This window comes from Perna viridis, chromosome 5 (genome assembly GCF_037379345.1).
Source record: "Perna viridis isolate PV_CMFRI_1.1 ecotype Kerala chromosome 5, ASM3737934v1, whole genome shotgun sequence".
Classification (NCBI taxonomy): domain Eukaryota; kingdom Metazoa; phylum Mollusca; class Bivalvia; order Mytilida; family Mytilidae; genus Perna; species Perna viridis.
The window spans coordinates 18,935,923-18,963,912 of NC_142449.1; the positions used below are offsets into that span (position 1 = coordinate 18,935,923).

The 27,990-nt window shown below is 32.9% G+C and overlaps 1 protein-coding gene across 4 annotated transcripts; it reads left to right on the plus strand.

Moving 5' to 3' along the window:
- The first annotated feature begins 9,819 nt into the window (after positions 1–9,819).
- LOC148616392 (vacuolar protein sorting-associated protein 4B-like) lies at positions 9,820–27,276 on the plus strand. Of its 4 annotated transcripts, none has more exons than XM_088583386.1 (12): positions 9,820–9,973; positions 12,222–12,333; positions 12,879–13,020; positions 13,617–13,699; positions 18,494–18,613; positions 18,993–19,030; positions 19,226–19,344; positions 20,818–21,048; positions 21,581–21,712; positions 22,376–22,463; positions 23,308–23,448; positions 25,798–27,276. In XM_088583386.1, exons 1-12 carry the CDS (start codon positions 9,950–9,952, stop codon positions 25,897–25,899), a joined length of 1,332 nt encoding a protein of 443 aa, XP_088439512.1. In that variant the 5' UTR covers positions 9,820–9,949; the 3' UTR covers positions 25,900–27,276. The 4 variants fall into 4 exon arrangements, with proteins under 4 accessions (XP_088439512.1, XP_088439514.1, XP_088439511.1 ...); XM_088583388.1 differs by lacking the exon at positions 9,820–9,973 and adding an exon at positions 10,205–10,301; XM_088583385.1 differs by lacking the exon at positions 9,820–9,973 and adding an exon at positions 10,274–10,512.
- The last annotated feature ends 714 nt before the right edge of the window (positions 27,277–27,990 follow it).

The window sequence follows — 27,990 nt, forward strand, 5'->3', positions numbered from 1 at the left end:
ACGATTGTTGCTTAACTTTGAATGATTTGACGGACAGTTTCGAACTGGGGGTATAAATTGAATTTGAAAATTTAAAAACTGAGAGGGACAAACCAGGAGTTTGTAGTTGAATTATAAAGTATGTCTGAGAGTTTTATGTTCATTCATCTAGGTGCTTAATGTCTTAGTAGTAAACCGACATCGAACCTGAAGATTACACAAATTGGCGCACTGCTACGATTCCACTTGAATTTGAGTAAATTGAATGTTCTTTGTAATCATTATATTGATATACGATTATATGAGTCGTAAAAATTCAGACGATTGATATAAATTGATTCAGTACATGAGAAATATGATTTGTCTTGCAAGACAATAAATAATATAGACACCTATTTCATGTATTTAACACATTATTTTGTGGATATCGAATACAATTTTATAGGAAACGTGCAATTTAGTATAATTAAGGCATATTTCAACAGAATTTTTTTTTCGAAAATGACAGCTAATGTAGCTTTAATGATGTAACCTAAACTCCACTCCTCAGGGATTTACACTGTTTCCTAGATGTCCAAGGTGCTGTAGGGCCCCGTGCAGGTCAGACTGTTAAAAGAATAGGCCTGCAGAAGCGCTAAGCTTGTCGTAAAAGGCAACTAAATACTGCTCAGAACCCTGGAAGGTGTGTGTGTGTGTGGTGATGGGTGGAGGCTAGGGCGCTCTACATACAGAGCAACTGGGTTGAGTGTTCAAGATGGTGGTAAGGGGTAACTCTGACATACTGTGGCCGAAAACCATAGTGGAGCAACGTATCGGAAAAGACGCCACGTTCCTCGCTTGTTAAATTACCCTTCTGTGGTATTCTGCCGGAGTAGGAACCATTGGCTCCGCCACAAAAAGCTAAATTGCCCGACCCTACCGACCTCTCCCAATTTCCAGTGGCAATCAAGAATTGTTGACCTCATTATCCTTCTGTCTCAACCCATTTTTAATTTCATCATCATTTCATGTTCATGTTATCATCTGTTTCATGTTCATCGTCTGAATATAGCTGAAATATGGCTGATCGGGCATCAATCAACGATCGATATATTGTAGGTTTTTTCGGGTTGATCTCAAGACTTCGGGTGAAAATTTGGTTCGGTCTTGGGTTATCCCATTCTTTATTGGTGGGGCTTTTATAATTTCATCTTTCGTGATTTGGGTCAGTATCAACATTGAGGTCTTCTCCGAGAGTCAGATAAAGAACACCTGATATATCTTTTCCATTTAAAAGTGGTCTATCCAGGTTTGTTATCACATTGACATCTCTGTCTTTCATTGGTCTGGGTGTGTTGGTCTTTCTACCTGCCAGTAGGCATGTGATGTACGCTGTTTTTGTGCCATTTCTGCCCATTGTACTCATTGCTTATGAAGCGAGTTTGTTGATGAATTTTTTTTGTCCTGTCTTGTCCTTTCTCTTTCCTTCTTTTTTAATGCTTGCTCGTCAACCATTCTTTCTGCAATCTTAACTTGACCTAGTCAAGTTGTATCTTAACAGACCTATGTTTCTCAGTTGTCTCGATTGTATCGTCAGATAACCATGGCCTGTATTCCTTCTTTTAAAATCCAAGTTCCTCTGGGCATGTGGTGTTATGTGTGGATTTTACTCTTTTCAGTTGTCTGTCTACTGCGCCTCTTCCTTATGTTATACTTTCGCCTTCTAATATGATCTTGTCTGGTTGCCATCGCTATCTTTAACTTCAACTTAGCCACCACAAGTTAATGATCGGATGATATATCAGCACCTCGATAAGCTCTAACATCTGTAATGCTCTTTCTCCATCTCCTAACGTCTGTAATGTGGTCTATCTAGTTTCAATTTCTGGAGATACCCAAGTTGTTTAGTATTTATCCTTCTAAGAGAGTGGGAATGTCGTACCTCCTATGACCAGATCGTTCTGAAACCAAAAATCTGTATTCTGAGTTCAACATTTTCGTTGATGTTACCAATTCATTCCTTTCCCGTGATGTGTTCTCTCCCTGTGTTATCTTTTCAAACTTTGGAATTCATGTCACCCATTACAATCAAGATATACCAAGTGTTGTTCAATCTAGAGTAGCTCGGAGCTGGTTGTAAAATTCTTTTTAGTTTTCTTACTCTGCTACGTTGGTAGGAGTGTAGCATTTTTTTGTATCTTTGACATAAATCTTGCAACGATAATTCTTTCACTCACAGGATTCCATTCGATGAATGATGATTTGGCCTTCAAGTTGGGTAAGATTTATACTTCATGTTGATGGTTGCCATCCTCGTTTGGTGGTCCAGAGTACGGTACAGTTTGCCCTGAAGATAGTATGATCGCTCCAGATGATGTCCACCTAACTTCATACCAAACTATCAAGGTTTTTGCGTTCCATTTCTATTGCAGCCTTGGCAGCTTTTCCAGTTTCGTATAATGTATCCACGATCAAGCTTGCAATCATTAAGACATTCTTAAGGGAGAAAAGTTTCTTCAGCGGATGAAAAATTATACTAGTAGTTAAGAAAAATCGAATGTATTTTGTAATATATATACATATACCACAAGTATATTTCACGCATTGGCTTCCGATCACAACGTGAAAAAAAAACCGGTGCAGGTCCGAGTGTCGAAAGAATAGGCCTGCAGCAGCGCTAACCTTGTCGTAAAGGGCGACTAAATAGTGCTCAGAATCCTATCCGGGGGCTAGGGCGCTCTGCCCACAGAGCAACTGGGTTGTGTGCCCAAGGTGATGGAATGGGGTACCCCTGGCGTGTTACATGCTGGGGTTGTCAGGCTATAATACGTAAAACCTGACCGCAAACCATAGTGGAGCACCGTGTTGGGTGAGTTGCCATGTTCCTCGCGCGTTAAAGAACCCTGCTATGGTATTCGATAGGAGTAGGAACCTTTGCGCTCCGCCACAGGAGGCTAAATTGCCCGAACCTTCCCATTCCTCCCTTTTTCTATTGGCAATCAAAATTTGTCGACCCTATTATCCTTGTGTCTCATTTTTTCATTTCATTATCATCATCATTTCATGTTCATTTTATCATCCATGTTCATCGCCTGATATGAATATAGCTGAAATATTGCTGCTCGAATGTTAAACACCATAATCAATCAATCATATCGTGAAAATATTAATTAGTTTGCATATAAAGTTGCTACAAGAATGAACTCATCTCTACAGAAGTTTTATGGTCGTCATCATGAACTCGTGGATTGTTACGGTGTATCCATCTGCGCTATGGAAACTGATTTGTTCAACGTGTCATAGTTTTCCTTTCCTCTTTCATCTTCCACGGACTTGATTTTTTTATGAGCAACTCGGTGGGTGTTTCTAGAAAAGCAGAGGACGCTTACCCTACCGGTGCACCTGGTCCATGCTCCCAGTTTTTAGTGGAGTCCGAGTTCCTCATTTGCTTTTGTTTCTTTATATGTATTGTTTTAGTTACTTTATGTTCTTTGTTGTGTGTGTCCATTTTCCATGTCTGGTCATTGTCCCTGGATTACATTCTTTTGATTATACTGCTATAATCTTGGTTCGCTTGATTACTCTTTAAAGAACGGTTTGTATATGTGATGCCCTTATCTTCAACAGATAAAAAGTGCTATGGAGTTACATTTATAGTTTAATTTTTCATGAAAGATGTGCACTATCGAGATTTTACCAAAGTCTGCTTTAATGGTCGTTCAAATAGTTGAGAGCATTCAGGGTCATTAATAATACAAGACCAGTGCTTTCGTAACAAATACGACATTGTGTGTAATGTTGGGTAGTATTTTGTTACAAATGTTAATAACTTTTTATTCATCTTTTATTGACTTTACGTCTGGAAGCACACGCTAGATGCTAGTGGGCAGAACAAGCTGTACATTCTGCAGTCGAGTATTTTTTAATGAATTAAAACTGTTGAGATTATGTATGAAGGCACAATGAACTACTAATAAGTCTTAAGTGTCGTAAGGTTTCACCCTATTCCATTTGGATTTAGTTGCACTTAGATAACGTTTAAGTGAATTTGAATAGTTCAGGTTCTTAGCAATGTTAGATAACATTTATAGCTAATCAAAAGACCCATTAAAGACAATAAATCGCGGAACTAACGTTTTTGTGCTTGTTTGGGTACGTTCAACCATAAATAAATAAGTTCTGACGCTTGTATGCCAGGGCTAAGGACTGTCCTCGTTGCACTTCGTATTAAAGAATTAATTCTAATAGAACAAATTATAATACTAGAAGTAAGTTCTCATTGCTCAACGGTATAGCATAGTCTTCTTTTTTTCATTTCATAGTAAACGTTTCCATCCGCCTTAATTAGTTCATTCCTGAACGTGCTTGTATACATGCTTGTCATGCCATAAGTGCAATGTACATAAGAAATTTGTCATTCAGAAACTGTAAAAGTTCTGAGCTGTCTCGTACATGTACATAGTTCTTTAGTTTTTAACTATAGGTAGCAAACATTAGTCAAGAAGTCTACGCTATTTCCACAATGGGAAATAATCGGACGACATGGTATTCTTATCTTTTCTCTATTGGAGATAAAATCTAAATTGGTTAAAATGTTTAGTGGAAGTTCGTGTATTTTTTGTTGCATCTTACTAATAGTTTGTTTAACATAACGAATTGATGTAAAACATTAATATTGTAATATGCACGAGGTCTCCTTGTTACTGTAAACCTGACAATTCTAATCTTAAATTTTGGAATGATTCAAGTTCATTCAACATGCTTCAAGCACATGTCCCAAAAACACTATTAGTGATGCAACTATTTTTTTTTTTTTTTTTTTTTTTTTTTTTGGGGGGGGGGACGAGGGGTTCCGTGTTAAGAAGAGTCATATCTCCCCTTTCCCCGTGACATTAGAGTGGAACTCTCCTGTCAGCGTGGCGTTTTCACTGTATTGCATTTGATTTTCACAAAAACAAGCAGCATGACACCGCCCACAATGTTTATGAATGACGTCATTTACGTTTACTTTCACTTTCGGGTTTTGGCGATGGCATTTCAGCACCTGCGTATGGAGTGTTCATATCATAACTCATACGTTATGCCAGAGCTTGCCGAAACCACGCAGACTTTTTGTATCGCGCCAGAACTCTAAGAAATAGGCTTCTGGAACAGGGTTATGTTGCTACAAGATTGAAGTCATAACTACAGACATCATGAATTCGTGGATCGTTTTGGTGTATCCATCTGCACCATGAAAACTGATTTATTCAACGGGTCATAGTTTTCCTTTCCTCGTTTGTCTACCCCGGACTTGACTTTTTATGAGCAACTCCGCGGGTGTTTCTAGAAAAGCAGAGGACTCTTACCCTACCGGTGCACCTGGTCCATGCTCCCAGTTTTTAGTGGAGTCCGAGTTGCTCATTTGCTTTTGTTACTTTGTATGAATTTTTTCAGTTACTTTATGTTCTTTGTTGTGTATGTCGGTTTTCAATGTCTGGTCTTTGTCCCTGGATTACATTCTTTTGATTACCTTGGTTCCCTTGATTACTCTTTCATAAGTTTTCAAGCTAGGTTTAAGTTATATGTTGATTATATATTATATATTGTTTAATGTAAATGTTGACTCCTAGACTGATAACAGTTTCGATATTTATTCCGATATTTCAAACCTATAGATGTTTGGGGCCATGGACTATTTGTAGTGAGTATTTCACCTCTTCACATAGCAATGGCGTCAATGGAAACGCTAGCCGATTAATTTGAGTTTTATAGGAAAATAACATGTTCATGGAAAAAAACTACTTTACAAAATTATGAAGTAACATTAGAGACATATCATGAGCCATGGTTCCTTTGTTTGATGACATGTAATCATTATCATAAGCCAGCGTATGAATTATTTCGAAGGTATAAATACGGAGCAAGTTCGCTGAAGATGGCAGATTGCATTTGGCTGCAGTGCTGTCGACATCATTTGTAATATAAGGAAACAGCCATGGGAAGGACTTAATGCTGCAAGAAACCATCATCAATGCAATCTCCCACCACACCGATAGTGTCGTTTCTGACTTTGAAATGAGTGAAATACAAGCATTATTTATGGTGGATAAGGAATAAGAAGGGACTTTAGAATGCATGGTTAATATTTTTAAGGATCGTTTGATGTGGAAAAGGAACTAAAAACTATTAACTTTAGTTGGTGAATACTAGTACCAGTGCTGTTCAAAGGCTATCAGTTAATTATAATTTGACTAGAATGAGGCAACATAACAAGTCACACAAGGCGTAATTTTTATTAAAGATACAGAAACTGCTATCAACGGGGGTCAATATCGTTATATAGTCTGCTGAATAGAACAAGCATTTATTGTAATGAAATTCATCGTTCATTTTTAAATGCTTTATTCTACATGCATATACGTATAGAATACGCAGAAACGTAATATCTAAAACCGAGAGCTTCTTATCTAATGGACCACTCACTATACCTGTTACAATATCTACTTAGTTGCTCATTATAACATTCGGAATTTTTATATAAACTATAAACCGTAAAATGTTCATATTAAAGACATTTGTTACATACAATTTAATGTGTTGAATGGCAGTTTATGGTACATTCACAATATGTACTTGAGATTCCTGTACTTTCCTTTCCTTTTTTCTACCTAAACTTTTTTTATGAAAAATACAACACAACATTATTTTATTTCACCATAGTGGAACTTTTTTTTCTTGGCACAGACAAAATATTTTTTTTTATTTTTCTAAAGTGAAATTAATATTTTTTTTCAAACGTTTTTAACATCTAAAAATCTATCCATATCACAGTTAATCTCAGAGTTTTGAAATTACTCTGTAACAGCAGTTTCTTTTTTCTAATGACAGTATTGGTACGCGATCACATAAAAATTGTATAATGTACTTTGTCCGTAGACATTTTAGTACATCTTGACCATTTAATGCATCGTTTGCTGTGTATTTACACCCCCCCCCCCAAAAAAAAAATGATTGCTTTGTGCTGGACAGCATTAATACAAGAAAAATCTCTGTTACCCCAAATAGCGGCACTGTAGCTTTTAACTGACAAATCAATATCTATACCTTTACCTTGTGATTTTATAAGTATGCTCATCCAACATCATGAGAGACCTATATGATTAAGTAGATATATATTACAAGTCTATGATGATATATTTTTTTGCTTTATATGTTATTAATAATTATGTTTGAACTTCGCAATTCAGAGAATTTTTACATTATAGATTGAAGTACTAGTCAATATAATCAAGTCTAAACTAGTACATCCGAACTCTAAAATCGATGCCAGGTTGCAAATTTGATCGCTCCCTCAGCGGGATTGGAATCCCTTCTATTCTCTGACATCTACGGCAACAACGCCTGCACTAAGTCCAACGCTCTAGACCACTCGGCCAACTTGGCTATAAAATATAGCTTTCGTTAACCGAGTGATACTTTCTCGTATAGTAAATCTAGAGCGCGTACATTAGTACATGATGTAACTGAATAGGACAACAAATGATGGTATCAAGTAAGATAATAGAGGATCTGTAACAATATACAAATACAGTCAAACCAGGTATATAATACATATAAGAAGTCTAATTTATTTATTTATTTATATTTATTTAGACAAGTCAAGCACGTATAATACAAACATAAAATGCAGTATACATATACACATAGACATAAACGTACAAAGACAAAGGCATTACATGAATAAAAAATTAGCATTTATATGTAACCTTGAAACTTGTCAAGGATAGCCCATAAAGCCATACTTATAAAAAAGGCTTATTTCCAATTGGGTCCTTAAAAAGAAAAGAATGCATGAAAAATACTTGAATCTACTCATGAAGCATTTCACATTTGCTAAAATATTTACAATTTATGAAAATACAATTTATTATTTTAAAAATGACATTTTGTAGTTAAAAATAAATAAATTCATTTTCTTCTCTTCTTTTTGCTCCTTTCTTTATAAAGAGTTTAACTTCAGTTTTGAAAGAATTTCTGTTTTTGTTATATTTTTAATAGTAAGTGGTAATTTGTTCCAAGTTTGTATAGCATGATATGTGGAACTATCTTTATTACATAATTAACAATTAGATATACTATAATTTAAATTTGAAGCACCCCTTGCATTTCCTTGATTCATTTTGAAATTTTCACACAAATATTCAGGTGCAGTACCATGGTAAATATTAAAAACATGGTTAATTCTAATTTGGTTCACTCTATCTGGCACCGAAAGCATACTGACACTGTCCTTTTTTTTTAATTTTACGCTTGTTCTGGGCTGCAGGCCGAGAATAAACCTAACAACTTTGTTTTGCAAGATTTGGAGGTTTTTATTTTACTAATCCCGCCCCTAAACTACTGTACCAAGAGGCACATGAATAATCAAAATAGCACTGTATCAAAGACGTTGAAAGTGTTATGCTCGATCTGAAATCAAGACATTTAGATTTTCTATATAAAAAATTCAGTCTTCCATTGCCTTTAGAAACAATATTTGACAGTAATTTTACAATTTTACAAAGTTCAAATTACTATCAATATAAACTCCGAGATATTTGACATCTGTAGCTTTAACTACATGATCATAACATTTAACAGAAAAAATTGAGATTTGTTTGATTTTTCTTTGGGACCAAATAACATACATTCGGTTTTACCTAAATGCAATGATAATTTATTATCAATCGGCCAGTCTGAACACTCCTCTAACACACTGCCTAATGTGTTTGATATTACCTTTATGTGGAAATGATATTGCACTATCGTCTGCATATAAAAGTAGTTTACATTTGTTATCTATGCTAACTGACATATCGTTCACGTAGGTTAAAAATAGCAGCGGTCCAGAATGCTACAATGCGGTACACCACAAGTTACATTCATTGGTTCAGACATATTATTTACAGACACAAATTGTACTCTTTGCGACAAATATGAATGAAACCAATCAATTGATTGTATACCCATAACTTTAAGTTTACTACATAATATATTATGGTCGAAAGTGTCAAAAGCCTTTTACAGGTCCAACATTATCATACCAGTGTACAAACCGTCGGCATCGTTTGTTCTCAGATAATCTAACAAATATATAAGACAAGTATCCGTCGAGTATTGTTGCCTAAAGCCAGATTGTAAATTATGTAACAAATTATTATCTTGTAAAAATGGAATGAGTTGTTTGTAAACACGCTTTTCTAAAATTTTTGATACAATACTTAAAATGCTAACTGGCCTATAATTTCCAATTTCTAGTGGACTATTTTTCTTATAGAGAGGTTTGACCCTTAAACTTTCATACTCAGGGGGACTACCCCAGAAGATATAAGTTTGTTTATTGTTGATGTAATTTGATACTTTAAAACTCTAGCGCCATGCCATATAAATCTTGCAGGGATTTCGTTTAATCCTGTGCTTTTTGAAGCGTTTAAAGATGAAAGTTCTTTAAAAACGAAATCCTCAGACACTGGTTGTAAAAATAGGTTTTTTTGTTATCTGGATTTCTCCTCTTATAAAAAAAATATTATAAAATTAGAGGAACTGTAACAGTATACAAATACGGCCACACCAAATATATAATACATATAAGAAGTCTAATGGGGTGAGGCAACTCTACTATCTTACTTGCTAGTACATTACTATTTAGATATACATAGCATGCACGGCGAGGATCAACATAGTATGTCAATACAAGTATGCATACATATATATACAATCAAGTCTAAACTACACCCCAACTCTAGAATCGATGTGAGGTTGCAAATTTGCGATGCAAATTTGGTCGCTTGAATATGAAAAGAAAACGCGGGAAATTAGAGTTATTTCCCATGAGGAGTCATGTGACCCGGAACAACAATTTTCTCCATGTTGGAAAATGAACTAAGAAGTGAAAATTACTGACATATCTTAGTGTCCCATTCAATTCAATAGCTTCATGATCAGATAACACCACCTCAAATAAAACTCAATGTCTAATAGTGGCACACTTCAGGTATTTGACTATGGTCATCTGGAATAAGGTTGATAAACTGGCTTTTTTTTGAACCCGGTCCGCATCTAATTTTCAGTTTGTTGTTGTTTACATTTACACACTAGACTGAAGCAGCAAATATTGTTCACTAAAGTTGTAAAGTACGTATTCATGTATCAACTTAAAAAAAAAACTCTTCCATTGGTCGTATATCTGCCTCTATTGTCATAAGAAATTCTGTTGAGGCATTCTCATGTGATTGCTGAGTAATCTGAAAATAGGAGTGACTACATTTAAGTATGATGTCCCAAAAATAACTTTCTTGCACATTGGCATTATGGTTATGGAGGTACATAATATTTTGTTTTGTTTCTTAGAGCTTTTTTTTAGACCTTTTCATGTCACATGCTGCTTCATTTTAAACTTTGTGTTTAAATGGAAAATACAATTGAACCAGGGTTCATCAAAAAGTTTCTATCAAAATATTCATTATGCTTAAAAGTGACATTTTCAATTATATCTCAACTAAAAGGGCATACATTCCTGGATGTGCTTTGATGGTAAGCAATTGAAACAATTCTTTGCATAAACATTATAAATAAATGTCACAAAACTTGTATAGTGCATGTAATGAATGCTACATGTACATGTGTATGGCACTTTGAGTTTGAGGTAACAAACAATTTTAAGACTTGATTCTTTACATGGAAATATAAATAAAAACTTAAACCTTCCATGTTCATGTAAGAAGTTGAAATGCATTATAGCAGCATACGTAATGCACTTTGATCATGTTTGCAATGAAATTAAGGGCTAATTAACTTTGGTCAATGTTACCCTGATGATAGTTTAATTTTACTTAAACAATCAATAATGTAATTGTCTTATCACTTTGCTTCCAATGTGACAAGCAAATTCAGACCAACGGACCAACTAGTCAGTTCGAGTGTTCGAGAAATCCAAGGTTCTTTATATTGATTATATAGGAGAAAATTTTGGTACTTTGAATTGTGTTCGAGCCATCCGAGTTCGAGCGAAGTTCGACTGTACTTAATATCTGGATGCGAGTTGGACGTTTTCCATGTCACATACACATGTATATTGTGTACACATACTGTCATATGACTGATGTTAATGTGTTTCTTGGTAACCACTATAGGGTACATTTCTATAAGTTGTTAATGTAAGATCTGAAAATAGACTTCAAACAAAGGTAACTTCATCACATGATTTTGGATTAAAGGTCTTATGACTTGGAGTTTTTTGAATGATTGTCAATTTTGATATCAAAGAACTGAATAAATCACCTTTAAGGGGATAATTATTACTGAAATTTGTCTTTGGAGTTTGAATGGCTGTATAAAAGAATAAAATATTGTAGTGATGGGAATTATCTCAATTGAGGTATGGTAGAGTGTTTACCATAGCAAAACTCCTAAATGTTTTGTCAGACTATTTTATGTATCACTATGTACAAATTTGAATAATGGAATAATCCTGCAAGTTTTTGTCTTTCACTGAAGGAAGAAATTTGATAATGGATTGATTTCCAAATGCAACCTTCCTTAAAATGAATGGAGGAATACTTAGCTTGATAATATGTGCAAATTCATGTTGTGAATATGAAATTTTGTTGTGTACATACAGAGGAAATATGACTAGTACTATTTTACATTTGTAGACTCCTTATTTATAAGTCAGCTTAACTGGACACTTTAAGCATTTCCTAACATTGATGGAAAAAGTACAATAATCATGGTGTGAAGTCATACATGTACCTGTTGATCTTTAGAACAGTAAATGAACTGTGGGATATTCTCCCACATTAACACTGTCTCATGTTGAATTTTTAATTCTTTTTTTCACAGAAAATTTAGTTTTATAAGTAAAAAATCTTGCATTTTTATTTGGGAGATTCATAATTTTTCATTGATTATATTGGAGTCTCCCCCTTAATGTGGGAGGGTTAACATATATGATAAAGTGCAGTATGATATGTGGGGAAGAATCTGGCATTTTAGTCTTGTAACTTCTATTCATAATTTTTCAGAATTTGAGATAAATTCAAAATGTATCACACACCAGGTTCTAAATCTTAAATTTAACATGGAAATTGAAGTGAGTGTCTTAAAAGTTGAATAAAAACTTATGATGTGGTTGGGTTTTCACTGAGTTTGACAAGGAGAGACAAACAATATATTTTGACAATGGCATGAACCGTGTATACATTGTACAACTTTAATTCAAGTTGTATTTTGATTATTTGTAGAAAGCTATTGATTTAGTAACCAAGGCAACAGAAGAAGATAAAAACAAAAACTATGAAGAAGCCTTGAGACTGTATGAACATGCTGTAGAGTATTTTCTACATGCTATGAAATGTGAGTTGATCAAATTAAGATAGTACAGATTTAATGACCACCTTTGATTCTTTCCCACAGTTCTGTCTTTAAAGCAAAATACTGTTCTTAAACCCAGACCAAAAAGACTATGCAAACATTTTAGAAGCTATGCTGAGTATCTTATTGTGTTATTCCTCTTGAGATTTCATGTCAAATAATTTAAAGGAATCCTGTAAGTTACCAATGATCAGCAGAACAAAATTCTTCTACGTGTATATTGTCAATTTATATTGGAAACCCATACTTTTTTTTTGGAATTATTGTTGGTTTCCTCTGATATTTAATGTAGAGTGTTAAAAATATATTGTTTTGAAAATCACACACTCAAGATAATGATATAAGGGCTGTTCTAGAAAATACCAAGCCAGACTTTTTTTAATCCTCAGCACCCAAATTAGTAAATAAAAACTTTTTCATAGTCTATATAAAACCTTTGTGCTTCCCCAGAATTTATGGAACAGTCCTCTTAATGTTCCTTATGTTGTCATTTAAATTTTGTACAAACAATGAGTTCCTATTATCAGATGAAGCTCAGAGTGACAAAGCTAAAGACAGTATAAGATCGAAGTGTGCTCAGTACCTAGACAGAGCAGAGAAATTAAAAAATCATTTATCAAAGAACAGGAAAAAGGCTGTTGCTGATGGGGACTCATCATCAAGTAAAGGGTAAGATAGGAAATCATCAGATTTCTTCAATTGAAATCGTATTTCTAGCATGAGCTATAGTGAATGCTTAAAATACCAACATTTAACTATCAAGATTTAGAAATCTGTTATTCCATGAGTAATAATGTATTGCACTCTCTCTAATTTCTAAAAACAACAACTACATTTAAACTTAAAATTAAAAAATTCAAGTCCTTCCAACTTTGGTGTATAATGTCATTAAGTTAAACAGTATTTTATGAGCTGTGATGTTAGTTGAATTTAATCCAATAATCTGTTTAGAACAGAAAGTCCATAGAAAGAACATTTTTCCCATGCAGGTTAGGAGATGTAAACATTGAGATGAAATTGGAAAAAAATACAATGCTTTAGAGGTTTATATTTCAGTTTAGTAGTATTTATGATCATGAAATACATTTAATTGCATGTATGGGTACCATTAAATCTTACTGCAGTTATATTTGCTATAAACATCTGAAGAAAATGTTCTGCATTATAACGCTCTGCTGATGACGTAAATATTTCCAGTTTTCATTTTATTATCAAATGAAAATAGATGGGTAACAACTGATGAAAATTTATTCTGTTTTCTAAAGAAAAAAGAACAATGATAAAAATGGTGGAGACTCAGACTCCGATGAGGATCCAGAAAAGAAAAAATTCAGTGATCAAATATCAGGTAACTACCAGTAATATAATTTCACCATTCTCCCCATTCAAAATCCCCATCCCCCAATACAATATCCCTATCCCCCACACCATAGAATGGGAATTTTTTCCTGTACAAGTACTGTAATATAATCTTATATTTATAGGTTTATTAAGCACCTTTCTGTGTAAGGATCGGGCAGTGAGTGGCACATCACTTTTCTCGATTTGGTCTCTTTTTGCCTCAAATATATTAAAATACATCAAGAAACAACTGAAAAGCTATTTAAATTTATCCTGAAGCACTGGTGACATATCTTGTTACTGTTTATATAAGGAAAAACTTCGGGAAAATTTTCCAGCCATTTTTATATAGTTCATTTCAACTAGATTTGAACTATCAATATCTTAAAAAGGCAAACTGTACAAACACTTTGACAGTAATTTCTAAAGGTAATACTTGGGTAATGCATTAAAATCTCTTGTGTATTTTTTGTTCATGTGCTACACTTTACACACATTTTGCCTGATTCTTGGACAGAGAAGTACTTAAAAACAGTGAATTCCCAAATTATGATTTTTTTTATATATATATATTTTATTTGTTTTTCATAGTCAGGATTTTACAAAATCCCCTACACCACCACCTGACTAGGGTGTTTTGGGGTATTTAAACAAAAAGAAAGTATGACTGACTATCATTTTTAGTGTAAATCTAATACAAATAAATTACACATTGTAAAAGGAAGAAGAAAAGGCCTTCCACTCACACTCACACAGAGAAAAGTTTTGCCTGTATATACATGTATATTTGCATAACATGATAATTATGGAAATATATGTCTAAAAGGGGTCCATCTTCTCTCAAAGTTCAGATTTTTATTGTTCTTTAAAGCAATGAATTCTTCTAAATCATGTAAATATTGAAGTTTTGATTTTAGTTCTATGGCAGTTTCTCTCTCAACCTACATAAGTAGATATAATTTTTTATACAATAACAATATAATTAAGAAATGAAGTCTCATCAGTGTATCCTAAAATAATACTTGATTTGTTCAATTGAAAATCTTGATAAAAATTCTTTATATAATGTAACACAATACCCCCAAAACACTTAATAATTCTACATTCATAAAAGAGAAGTTGAATAGTCTCTCCTTCAGATCCACAAAAAGTACAGTATTTTGTATCTTTTAGATGTATTAAGTACAAACATTTATTTGTGGGAAGAATTCTATGAAGTATCTTGTATTGAAAAGATTTCATAAAAGTGTGATCGCATACCTTTTTCAAAATATAGAAATATTTCGAAAAAACATTAATTTCTATCTTCAAGCACTTCTTCCCAATTTTTAAGTTTTGCATTTGATGAAAAAAATATGCCATCTCTTAAGTTTTTATGAGCAAACTTTGCCTTTTTTACTGATAATAATGACTTGAGAAAAGAATCTTCTGCCCGAAAGTGTTGAAAAGGAATATTATTTACATTATTTCTAATGTGGTCTTTTACTAACTTTGGTATGCTAGATATCAAGCTGTAATATCTCATAAAATTGTTACATGTAATCACTTTCTTGATTCTATCAAAAGACATAAAGCTCTTTCTTTGTGGATCTATAATATTGTACAAGTATTGAACATGTTGGGTCTGGAAAGGGTAAAAAATGCTGGTGGTTGATCTACAAATTTTGCAAATGACTGGCGACCATTTTCCAATATTGGACATAAAAAATTGTCAACCATTATTAATTACAGTCTGCATGGTTTTATTTGTGTATAAACATCCTGACTACCAGTCTCCTAATTGTTTATTGGAAATAATTTGACAGGTGTGTGTCAATTGTAGCCGATGTGCAGCCACCTGTGACTGTGATTTACCTGTAACTGATTAGTTGATTGCATAATTGAATTAACAGTACCCGTGTAGCCCCCATTGCGTATACGAATTATTAGAAGTAACTCCGAGAATTTTCATACATTTATTAGTTGATTAATTAAGAAAAAAGATGGACAAGTCCACCAATCTCCCGCCAATCTTTCAGAGGTAACTAAAGCACATGGAACTGAAACTATGAATCAGTCATAGTTTGTAATAATTTATTCATCAATTAAAATCGTTATAACACAGAAGTCAACAGACCATTTAAATCAATATACAAAATGTGAACAACTTTTTTTTCATCACTTGGAAGTTTTCTGCTGTTTGCCTATGTGACGAAAAAGTCTGAGCGATACAATGTTTTGTTTACATGTTAGAACGTCCATGTTTGTCGAAACCGAACTCGTTCACTTGCTCTAATGTTAAAAGACAGAGGTACGTGATGAAATAACACAATTTCCAATTATTGTTAAAATAATTACCAAAAAAAGTTTTTTTTTAACTTCATATTTTCGGTTTGAGCATGTAAAGACTAGCTGACACAAACGTCCCCTGAAGTTTTTTAAAATGTCCGGCATGGGCTGTCAAAATTTCCGGACCCTTTATTGAACACCAAAATGTTTCCAACCATTATAATAATTCATTTCTTCACAAGATACATAACTCAAGATATCGATAGATAGCATACTTTTCACACAATTCTTCATTTTTGGTTTTGCAAAGGATAAACTACATAAAACATCTCTCCAAAAAGGATTAGCAGCCTTTACACTTATATCATTGATTTTTTCTTTGTGAAGTTGAAAGACACAATCACCTCCATAATTGTAAAGATTCTTGTAAAGTTTTTGCCAATGGCCACCAGGATTCCTAAAGAATCTGTACCCAACTCACCATAAGATAAGACACAAAAGACTGAATATGAATCATGTTTAGCCCACCCTGTTCTAAGTCACCTATCAGAGTATTCCTCCTAATTTTGTCTGATTTGCCATTCCAAATGAATTTAAATAACATAGAATTAAGTTCATTTAGCTTTTGGTCTGGTAGGGTTGGTAATGATGTAAAAAGGTGAATGAGCTTGGAAATTGCTAATGTTTTAACTACAGTAACCTTTCCCATAAGGGTCAGTTTTCTATGTTCCCAACTTTTTAACACTCTTGATACCTCCTTAATTTTTCTTGCAAAATTTATATCAACCATAGTACCTAAGTCTAAGGAAAAGTCCAGACACAGAACATGGAAATTAGAATTTGACCATTTTAAATCTATATTTGGACATAGAACATGATCAGAAAATCTCTTACCCAACCCAAACTGCTGTGGTTTTTGACTTATTAACCTTTAGACCAGATATTACGTGGAAGGAATCAAAGCATTTTATGGTCTCCCTTAAAGAGGACTCTGTACCGTCTAACATTAAAAAGATATCATCTGCATACTGACTAATAAGAAGAGGTACAGAATCATTAACAATGACACCACACAATCATAATTGATGATAGCTAATAATTCAACACCAATGATAAAGAGATGCGGAGATAATGGATCTCATTGCCTGCAACCTCTATTTAAATAAAAAAAGTTCGACATGTGACCATTATTGATCACACAGCTTTTGGCTCCAGTGTATAGGACCTTAAATCATTTACAAAAGGAAGTACCAAAATTAAAACTCTTCAAAGCATTGTTTAAAATCCCATTCAATAGAGTCAAAAGCTTTTTCGAAGTCTACTAAAAGTAGCAATCAAGATTTTATTTTCTTCCAAATAATGCATAAGATCATATAATAAGCAAGTATTGTCACCAATAAATCTATCCTTCATGAAACCATTTGTGAGTCACTAATGATGTGTGGAAGCACAGATTTCACTCTATTAGCCAACACAGCTGAAGCAATTTTTAGGTCAGTATTAAGACGACTAATACGTCTCCAATTACAAATATCTCATCTGTCCTTATCCTCTTTGGTATACATGTAATAACTCCTTGGTACTTGAATGATGAAAAATGTACCACCTCATAACCATGATGTAAAGATCAAAAGACAAAAGGACCAATATCACACCAGAAAAAATTATAAAAAACAACGGTAAACCCATCTGACCCTGGACTTTTCCCATTGAACATTTTTTCAAAGCATCTAAGCATTCTTTAAAAGTCAGATTACCTTCACAGACATTTTTTTGTTCATTAGGAAGTTTTACTTCATGTTCAAAAAAGGACTGATCAGAATGTTCCTTGGGGTATCCTGCATAGACCTGATTTTTAATCTGTCAAAAAACATGGCCGTCGTTACTAAAAATAGAACATAGTGGTCAGACCGTAGTTTTTCGCATATATCTCCAAAACCATTAGGTGTAAATTCTTTCAATAGTTGAAATGATCCTTGTTATTAGGACTACAAAAGTCTTCAGGGATAAAAGTTGTAGATGACTTCTTGTAAGAGTTATTGCTCTTGAAAGTGAAAAATTGATTTTTTTTAACAGTTTTCAGTCAATATCTTTTATTTCGTCTGAAGATAGTTTCGCATATATATATGACGTGTTAGTACCAGCGAGTCCCTTATTGGTTTAAATCGTGTGTAACAAATCCTAAACTGAAAATCTTATACTAATATCGCCATGTTGGTTTCTATGGGATGATTTGTTTACAAGTTGGTAAGGTCCCATCGAACTCCGGTAACAATTGCAAAAATTTTGCAGTAGTGTAATGGTATATCATCCTTAAATGCATAAGATATTTGAAACAAAACTGTTTGAAGGAAAAGTAAGATTCATTATTTTTTTTCGATAGGGATATGATATACATTTAGGTTTATGATTATAATACTAATGGTTTTAGTTCTTTATTAAGAAAAATGCCTCACTTGCTATCTATTTTATGACAAATAAAGACCTTTTTTTGTGTTTGAGTCATTACTATACAGTGAAATGTGTATTGTAGGTGCCATTGTTATGGAACGACCCAATGTGAAATGGGATGATGTAGCAGGATTGTTTGGAGCCAAGGAATCCTTAAAAGAAGCTGTGATCTTACCTGTTAAATTCCCCCATTTATTCACAGGTGGGTTTTACAGTCTTTATTATCCTTTGGACAAAGTTGCAGAGAAATTAGCATCTTTCAGAATACTTCAATCAACATTCTGACCTGATATATTCTTAGTCAATTGGTCAATAGAAAAATCTGGAACTTTTTATTTTTATGTAGATCATAAGTCAACGTTCAAGGTCACAGGGTCAAATTTTCATTTTTAGGGAGTGCCATATTTCATAAAGCCCTAGCTTGACTATACATTAAGTTGATTATTTGTAGCTTACATATTAAAGACACCTTTCAAAACTATTAGAAGTAGAGTAAAGCTCAAGTGAATTGTTTAGTCTATATTGCTTTATTAGGAAATCATCATAGTAATTTATTTTACACATATTGTCTGTTCTTGTAGGAAAACGACGGCCATGGCAAGGAATTCTTCTGTATGGTGTAAGTTGGATAACTTAATTTGCTTTTGAATTGAAATATTTGCAAATACCACATGAAAACAACTTTCTTACATAGTAACATCAATTACAAGCTGAGATTTATAGTCAGTTAAAAAAAAATATCATCTAAACTATTCATTTTGTTTGGGAATTTTTCCTCTCATACCCATACTTGATGTTCTGTGATTTATTTCAGCCTCCTGGTACTGGAAAGTCTTACTTGGCCAAAGCTGTAGCCACAGAAGCAGATAATTCTACATTTTTTTCTGTTTCTTCAGCTGATTTAGTGTCCAAATGGCTTGGTGAAAGTGAAAAGTGAGTGCAAGTTCACATGAACCTTAGTGATGATTTACATACACTACTACTGTAATTAGTTTTATACCCCTGCTGGACTGACCACTTTTTCAAGGATCCTTATGTTTGTCTTGTCACACCATTTTCTTTAAACTAATTAATGAATTAATTGACGAAAAAAAAATTCTTCAGATTAGAAAAATTAGGTCAAGTTTAATAATACAACAAAATGTTTTGGGGTATTTAGGAATCACCCTGTTTGTCTGTCCATCCGTTTGTTCACATTTCTTGTAAGTGCAACCTCTCCTAAACTGTTCAAGGGATTTTGATAAAATTTTACAGGAAGGATTAGCATCATGTAGATTTGTATTAAAGAATATAATCACTTTGTGTCTGTCATCGTCGTCCATTAACAATTTTTCAAAAATCTTCCCCTCTGAAACTAATGAGCAGAATCATATGAAACTTTGCACAGATGTTCCTGTGGATATCTTGTACAAAAATTGTGTTAAGATTTTTGATCCGCCCAAAAACATGGCCACCGTTACTTAAAATAGAACACAGGGGTCAGGCAGTAGTTTTTCCCATATATATCTCCAAAACCGTTAGGTTTAGCCAAGTTTTGACTGAGGGTAAAAGTGTACAGCATAAGGTCTATCTGTGGTCAAATTTTAAAATTGACAGAGGGTTAAAGTATTCAGTATGATAAAATCTATCTGTGGTCAAATTTTCATTTTAATCTGTTAAGCCATGTTGGAGTTATTGCTCTTTTTTGATGTTTTTTTTTGCTATTTTTAATGTTATTTCTTTCAAAAATCTTCTCCTCTGACATTACTTGACCATTTGGAACCAAGCTTGTTACGAATGTTCCATGGGGTATCTTGTATAAAAGTTATGTTTAGATTTTTGATCTGTCAAAAAACATGGCCGCCATTAATAGAAATAGAACATAAGGGTCAGATGGTAGTTTTTCGCATATAACTCTACTATTAGTTTTAGCCAAAGCATAAGTGTTCTGCATGATGAGATCTATCTGTTATTAAATTTTCATTTTAATCCGTGCAGCCATGTTGGAGTTACTGCCCTTTTTCGACATTTTTTTGCTATTTTAAATGTTATTTCTTTCAGAAATCTTCTCTGACACTACTTGGTATGAGTGTTCCTTGGGGTATCCTGTGTCGAAATGATGTGGGGATTTTTGATCTGTCAAAAAAACATGGCTGCTGTTACTAAAAATAGAACAAAGGGGTCAGACAGTAGTTTTTTTGCACATTATATCTCCAAAACTGTTTGGTTTAGCCGAATTCTTTCAAATTAACCTGGTGAGTGTTTCAGACTCCTGGGAGCCTCTTGTTTAAAAACCTATTGTATTAAGCATTGCTATCATTTAAATAATCATTTGTAGTTGCACCATACTGACAGATTGATCTAATTTTACCAGAGAGAATATTACTGCAACCTAGTTATATTTGAGTCAATTTTATTTGTTCACAGATTAGTAAGAACATTATTTGGAGCAGCCAGAGAACACAGACCTAGTATTATATTTATAGATGAAGTAGATGCATTATGTGGGTCACGTAGTGAGAATGAATCAGAGTCAGCCAGAAGAATTAAAACTGAATTCTTAGTCCAAATGCAGGGAGTCGGAGTAGATAATAAAAATGTTCTGGTATTAGGAGCAACAAATATACCCTGGGTGTTAGATTCAGCTATAAGAAGAAGGTGAGTAGTGGGAGGAGTCACTATTTGTACATGATGAACTAATGCTAGAAAAATAATCTTAAACCAATAGTCATTCAGATAGAATGTTAAAAAAAACATGTTCTTAGAGGAATCAGTTGATCTAGGATATACTCAATGTGTGTAATTTATTCTGAAGTGGAAAATGGGGAAACTAGGGAAATAATTAATGGTATACCAGTTCGTTAATCTGCTTATAATTTTAAAATGTGAGTCATGCAGGAGATACATACAGAAACAATTGAAACCAAATTCACCATGATCTCTAATTTGTTGCAGTTTTATTAATACCAGTACTTTTGATTAAAAAAAATATTGATGAATTGATATAAAGGTATATTCAGAACTAATTATGTATCTGTTTCATCAGCTTTTCAATTTATTAGCTCCAAATAATAGGATGTGATGCAGCATTTGTTTGTCTAATGCAGATACATGTAGGTAGATAGAAATTTTGAAGTTTTTGTTTTTATATTTTAGTTATTGTTACCATACTTACAATTTATTAAAACAGATTTGAGAAAAGAATTTATATACCATTGCCAGAAGCTCCTGCCAGAGCTGAAATGTTTAAAATACATTTAGGCAATACACCCCATACTTTGAATGAAAATGACTTCAGAGAACTGGGCAGGAGAACTGATGGGTATGTTCTTAAAACATTGTAGTAATGTTGTCCTAAAACAAGGTATAGTCACTTCTGACAGATGTAATGATTATGATTGAAATGTGTCTTTTCTTACCGATATCAATAACTTCATGTTAGAATATTTAAAATGGATAAGACTGTATATAGAAATTGTCATATAAGTCTGTTGTTTGTCCTTTCATAAATTGTGAAAAGCATTTGGCAAACTTCCTTTGACAGTTGTGATAGTTATTTACTTATTTCATATTGTTTTCAACGGGAGATAATGGAACCGAAGTGTTAACATGTAGTCCATGTAGAAAAGTGGATCTCCTATTGGTAGTCTGCTCAGTGTATCCTTTTTTTCCTGATATGTGTTTTATTAATTTGCATATGTGTATTTCAGTTGCCACCAAATTAGTTTATTGACTGTTGTTACAACCATAAAATAAAACAAAAGTATGGTGTTAGCACAGTTTTCATACTAATTTATATTCCTACACATTTGGATAGAGTCCTAGAGCTTCAAATGTTTGATTTCTTTTAAATATTAAATTGAATTAAAATTTAAGATTTTAAATGTATCATTTAAATTGATAATCTTTAAATGATTTGTCACATACATGTATCATATGCATTCACAATATATCTTTTACAAAATGCTAATTTTTCATTCTATAGGTTTTCTGGTGCAGATATATCAATTGTAGTACGAGATGCCTTGATGCAACCTGTTAGGAAAGTGCAGACTGCTACACATTTCAGAAGGGTATGTTAATCATGAAACTTGGAGAAAAGAACTGAGTCTCTTTTAATATAAAAGTAATATATATTTTAATGCAACTCAATTAATATAACAGGCTCTTGTAAAACAAGTTTGGTGTTGAAGGAATGATTAATTTAATTATTGCCTGCCTTACTGATGGTGAAAGCATGTCTAGTGTCTGTCTATCTGTCTGTCACCCTTACATCCTTTATGTAATCTATTACCGTGAGTAACAATATTTAAGTAAATCAAACTTTGTATTGTGCTTGTATACATATTGAAGATGTACATCTACAATTATAGAAAAATTGAAGGAAAAAAAATCGACATAAGAAAAAGCATCAATATCCGGTGTAAAATCAGGAGCTTAAAAACCCTATAATGGCAGCTTCATTTTTGTATACTTGGTAGATGTGTTTGAGGACCACACTAGTCTAGGAAACATCAACTAGCTTTGATGATTTAATACAAATCAAATCTGAGCTTTTTCTAAGATAGGGGTGGTCAAAACATTGCAACTGAATGTATACAAAAATGACATTTTCAATACTGGGCAATTGGATCCAAAAACATTACTGACTTTGCCAACCCAGTTCTTTACCAAAGCTGGACATTTCAACCCATACAAATTTCAGACCATGACAATCGGAGAATGCATAAGGACAATAAAAATAGTATATCATTACATATTTTACCAATTACAAAAAATTATGACAGGACTTAGGTGTTTGAATTCATATGTTTCTTTGGGAGTTTTTAAGGTTTCACCATCCTGATTTTGTGTCTTTATCAGACAGGATTTACATGTATATTAGGTGTTTTCTGATTTAGTTTTGATTTTGTTTAGGTTAGAGGTCCTTGTAGAAATAATCCTGACCAGATTGTAGATGACCTACTGACTCCCTGTTCACCTGGTGCCCCAGGAGCCACTGAGATGTCATGGATGGATGTACCAGGAGAAAAGTTGTTAGAACCTATTGTTTCCATGGTAATTAATTTCTGACATGTTATGAAAACATTTGCCCTTTTATTTGTGTTTGTCATGGGCTATATTACAATCATTCTGTTGCTCTATCCCTTCAACTTTTCAAAAGCAGATTTCTCAGATATCTTGTACAGTGCCCCACTTTCCAGATTTGTCACTCATCTACTTTCTGTTTACTGTTATTTATAGGTGATGCATAATGGGCATTTTCAAAACAGATTTCTAAGCTTATAATGGAGGAAATGCTTAGATATTTGGTATATTGCTTTTGCATGATGACTAGTACTTTTCCTCCCTGTTTCAGGTTACTTGCTTTTCTATTACTTGTTTATAGTAATTAGTTGGGTTGGAGTATTCTTACCATACAACATTGTTTAGTAAAATGTGTGCCAACTTTGCTGACAAAATCTGTTTGCAATCAGTTCATGTCTTACATGGAAACCCAAGTGTGAAATACACATAAAATGTGTAAATTGATCAAATTTGTGAAAAAAAAAACTATTTTAAGAACATATTCTATGCAGGAAATATTGGCCAGATAGAGGGACAATTTAGGATCAGGACAAAAGCCCCCAGACAAAAGCCTCTGGATTAAAGCCCCCCCCCCCCCAGACAAAATATAATATTTATATTAGTACTGAAAGTGTAAAATTTGAAATTTAATTTCTAAATTGTTAACATTTTAACTTTTTTTTCTTTTTAAGACAATATTTTAATCAATAAAATGCACTCTTTAAAAAGGAAATATATCTGAAAACAGTCATTTTGTTTTCTTTTTAAAAAGTGTATTTCTGGTAGCTTTTCTTATTTCATTGATGAAATTTCAAATGATTCTAGTAATAAGAAATATAACACCAAATATAAAATGAGCATACCCTTGAAAAAAATACACAGAAATTGAACCATTGTAATACAAACAAAAACTTCCTAAATTCACTAAACAGAATTGAAATTATACAAAGAAAAGACAAACACAAATAGAATGCAATACCAATATAAAAGGAACAGTCACAACAAAAAAAAACAACTAAACAACAAAAATAAAAACAAAAATAAATACATACTTTTACATTAACATCAAGAGTATTATGAGATGGGGGACTTTTGTCTTAGGGGGTTTTATCTAGGGGGCTTTTGTCTAGGGGCTTTTGTCCAGGGGGCTTATGTCCTAGACCAGGACAAATTGAATATTTCAACCTTGAGTGTCTGTTGTATCAGGATAACTTTTGACAAAATATTTAGTTTGTAGGAGCATGTGGCCAGTAAATCATGTAAACCACCTACTGATAAGAAATTATTGAAATATTGTCATGATCTTAGCTTAATAGTTTGTAAATCATTTTTGTTTAGGTTTTAGGTGTTAAATAATCTTTTTAACATAAAGTTATACCAAAAAGACATTTGAGTTGGAAAGGCAAAATTTTCACTTAATAATAAGGCTGAATTTGTAATAGCCAATAATAAGGCTGGAATTGGTAATAGCCGATATATCTCTGTGAAGACTTCAGTCCTACACAAAGTTAAGGTTCGAAGAAGTAGTAATATTTGGTTATGTGTTGTATCCAGAAAATTGATACTCATGAATTAAAGTATTTTTACATGGTAAGCCAGTCTACTACAGGAAAAATCATGCATCAGAATTTTCAAGAGAAGTTTTACCTTTTTTTTTAAATGTCATAAATTATATAGTTTTATTATTTTCTGAAGGAGGAATTTATAAACGTGTTCAACACTTGTTTTCCTATCCAATTATTGTTTATATCAAACTGTATTTGTCATGTTATATTTATTAATGAAATACGGTTTACACTATATTATATAGTGTTGTTGAAATAACCATTCTCCCACCGGCCTGCGGTAAGCAAATGATTTGATGGGCTAGACAAAGTCAAACAGAGCTTGACCGCCTATTTTTTTAATATTTTTTCTGTTCAACATATTGTAAGGGCGAGAAAATATTACTCCAAACATTTCAGTTTTGGCAAACTTGCCCACGTGACCTGTTTGACAACTTTTTTTTTATTTCTACGCAAGATATAGGTTTGTGGTCATGTTGTTCCCATTTTTTTTTTGTAATTTTTCAGTTCCTTTATGTAGTATAACTTATTCTTCACCAGTTGTCCGTTTTTTAAATGTTTATAGCATTCTTTAGATCATATATTACCTCCATTTATAGATACATACATTTGACATTATAGCACACCAGTTGGTCACGTGTTACCTTTACTTGCACAAGATTTCTGGCCTTGAATGCACAGCGTTAAGTCTCTTTAAATCAAGAAGTTGTAATATGTTTCATGTGTGTCAGTTTCAGGTTTATTGAAAAATAATCTATGATTAATTTAATTTTAGAATGATATGCTAGCCTCATTAGCAAACAGCAAACCAACAGTAAATGAAGCTGACCTAAAGAAATTAGAAGAATTCACTGCAGATTTTGGGTCAGAAGGATAGTCAAGTGTGATAGAAATCTTTGTTAACTTTTATTCTTTCTGACCTGTATTTATTTTATGTAAAAAAATGAAAGAAGTGTTCATTGAAATCAATATTTATACAGTAAATTTATTTCTTTTGTATATCACAGTAACTTTTATAGTATAAAGGTGGTTTCTTGCAACATTCTTTTGTTTAAAAAAACTGCAATCAGCATTTAATATTGCAGGGTGTCATTTGAAACTAAATTCAAACTCAAGTTTAACACCCATAAAGATATTATTTGAACACAAACCAGTTCTGTCAGACACCTTGCAGATAACTTACTATGGTATATCTGTACAATCAATATGAGGGTGTACTCACAGTAACTGTACTATTTATTTTAAGGTACATATACAATTTTCTATAATGTTATTTCGTTAATGTATTTTTCTTAGCGACTCACACTTCAGTATGTTATGTAGAAATTTAAAACTTCAAAGCATAATAATGAGTAACATTTGAAACAAGGAAGTAATAAATAATCTATAAAACCCAAAATATATTATCAGTGTTTGTTCCCATTTATTATTGATTAAAGGGAGATCATACCTAATATTTTCTATCTAGAAATTCAATAATCTAGAAAACATTGGTTACTGAACTTGATTTTGAGATAACTGACCCTACATATTATGTAGGAGATTTCCTTATTCTGGGCACAAATAAAAAAATCAGTCATTTTACTTTAATTTGTAAAAAGAATTTGTAGTTTTGTATAAAAAATTCTTTTAAAATAGTTTTAAGAAGAGTATGTACAACACATAGAGCATTATGTAAGATGACCAAAAAGGATGCTTAGTGTATAATAGGTATGGTCTACCTTATGACCAAAATAATATATCAGCGTTATAGAAATGTACTGTTTTTTTCCATATTATCTAACTTTAACCACTGATGAATAAGAGAGATGTGTTTTTGTGATGAAAGTCTACAAGTTCTGTTTACTAGACTCATTCTTATATGATTTGTTTTGTAATTTGCTGTTATGTGTTTCATATAAAAAAAATACTTGCATGTCTGACTACAAGATTTCCAATGGCTTGATGCATTTTGAAATTGTCTGTCTATTTTGTGTTGCCTAATCTAAATTTGTTGCTTTTCTGAATTTTAATTGTTAAACAAATTAAGAGGTTAAAATATGTTTACTCATATTTTTGTTTCATTTGCTCATGTGCAATGAAGAATTGAATAAAAACTGAAATAAACTGACATAAGTAGACAAGATACTATTCAATTTCTGTAGTATCTATACATGTGATACATTGGGCATATTACATGTTTATATGATTATTCTGGGTCTTTTGTAGATAGAACAGATCAATACTGTTGTTTAAATAAACTGATATAGAATCACTTTTTCTACAGTTAAATGCTTTATCTTCATAATATATGACATTGTCATATGCTGTGATAGCAAATTTGTTAGACCTGGTAAATACCAGGATTTAATGGAAGAGTAATCAAGGGAACCAAGGTTATTAGGTAATCAAAAGAATGTAATCCAGGGACAAGGACCAGACATGGAAAACAGACATACACAACAAAGAACATAAAGTAACTAAAATCATACATACAAAGTAACAAAAGCAAATGAACAACTCGGACTCCACTAAAAACTGGGAGCATGGACCAGGTGCACCGGTAGGGTAAGCATCCTCTGCTTTTCTAGAAACACCTGCGGAGTTGCTCATAAATAGTCAAGTCCGGGGTAGACAAACGAGGAAAGGAAAACTATGACCCATTGAATAAATCAGTTTTCACGGTGCAGATGGATACACCATAACGATCCACAAGTTCATGATGACGACCATAAAACTACTGTAGTGAAGACTTCAATCTTGTAGCAATATAATCCTGTTCCAGAAGCCTATTTGTTAGAGTTCTAGCGCGATACAAAAAGTCTGCATAGTTTCGGCAAGCTCTGGCATAACATATGAGTTGTGATATGAACATTCCATACGCAGGTGCCGAAGGGACGTTTCCACAGATGAAAGAAAAGTTGACAATTCTGAATGAAAAGTCATCACGTTTGTCGTAAATTTTGGTCAATAGTTTTCCTTTACAATT

Bases quoted from the DNA above. Each gene is read 5' to 3' on its own strand.
- LOC148616392 (XM_088583385.1), top strand. From the start codon at position 10,444: ATGCTTAAAAGTGACATTTTCAATTATATCTCAACTAAAAGGGCATAC. The intron at 10,513-12,221 runs GTAAGCAATTGA...GATTATTTGTAG, and splicing joins TTCCTGGATGTGCTTTGATG to AAAGCTATTGATTTAGTAAC. The intron at 19,345-20,817 runs GTGAGTGCAAGT...ATTTGTTCACAG, and splicing joins TGGCTTGGTGAAAGTGAAAA to ATTAGTAAGAACATTATTTG.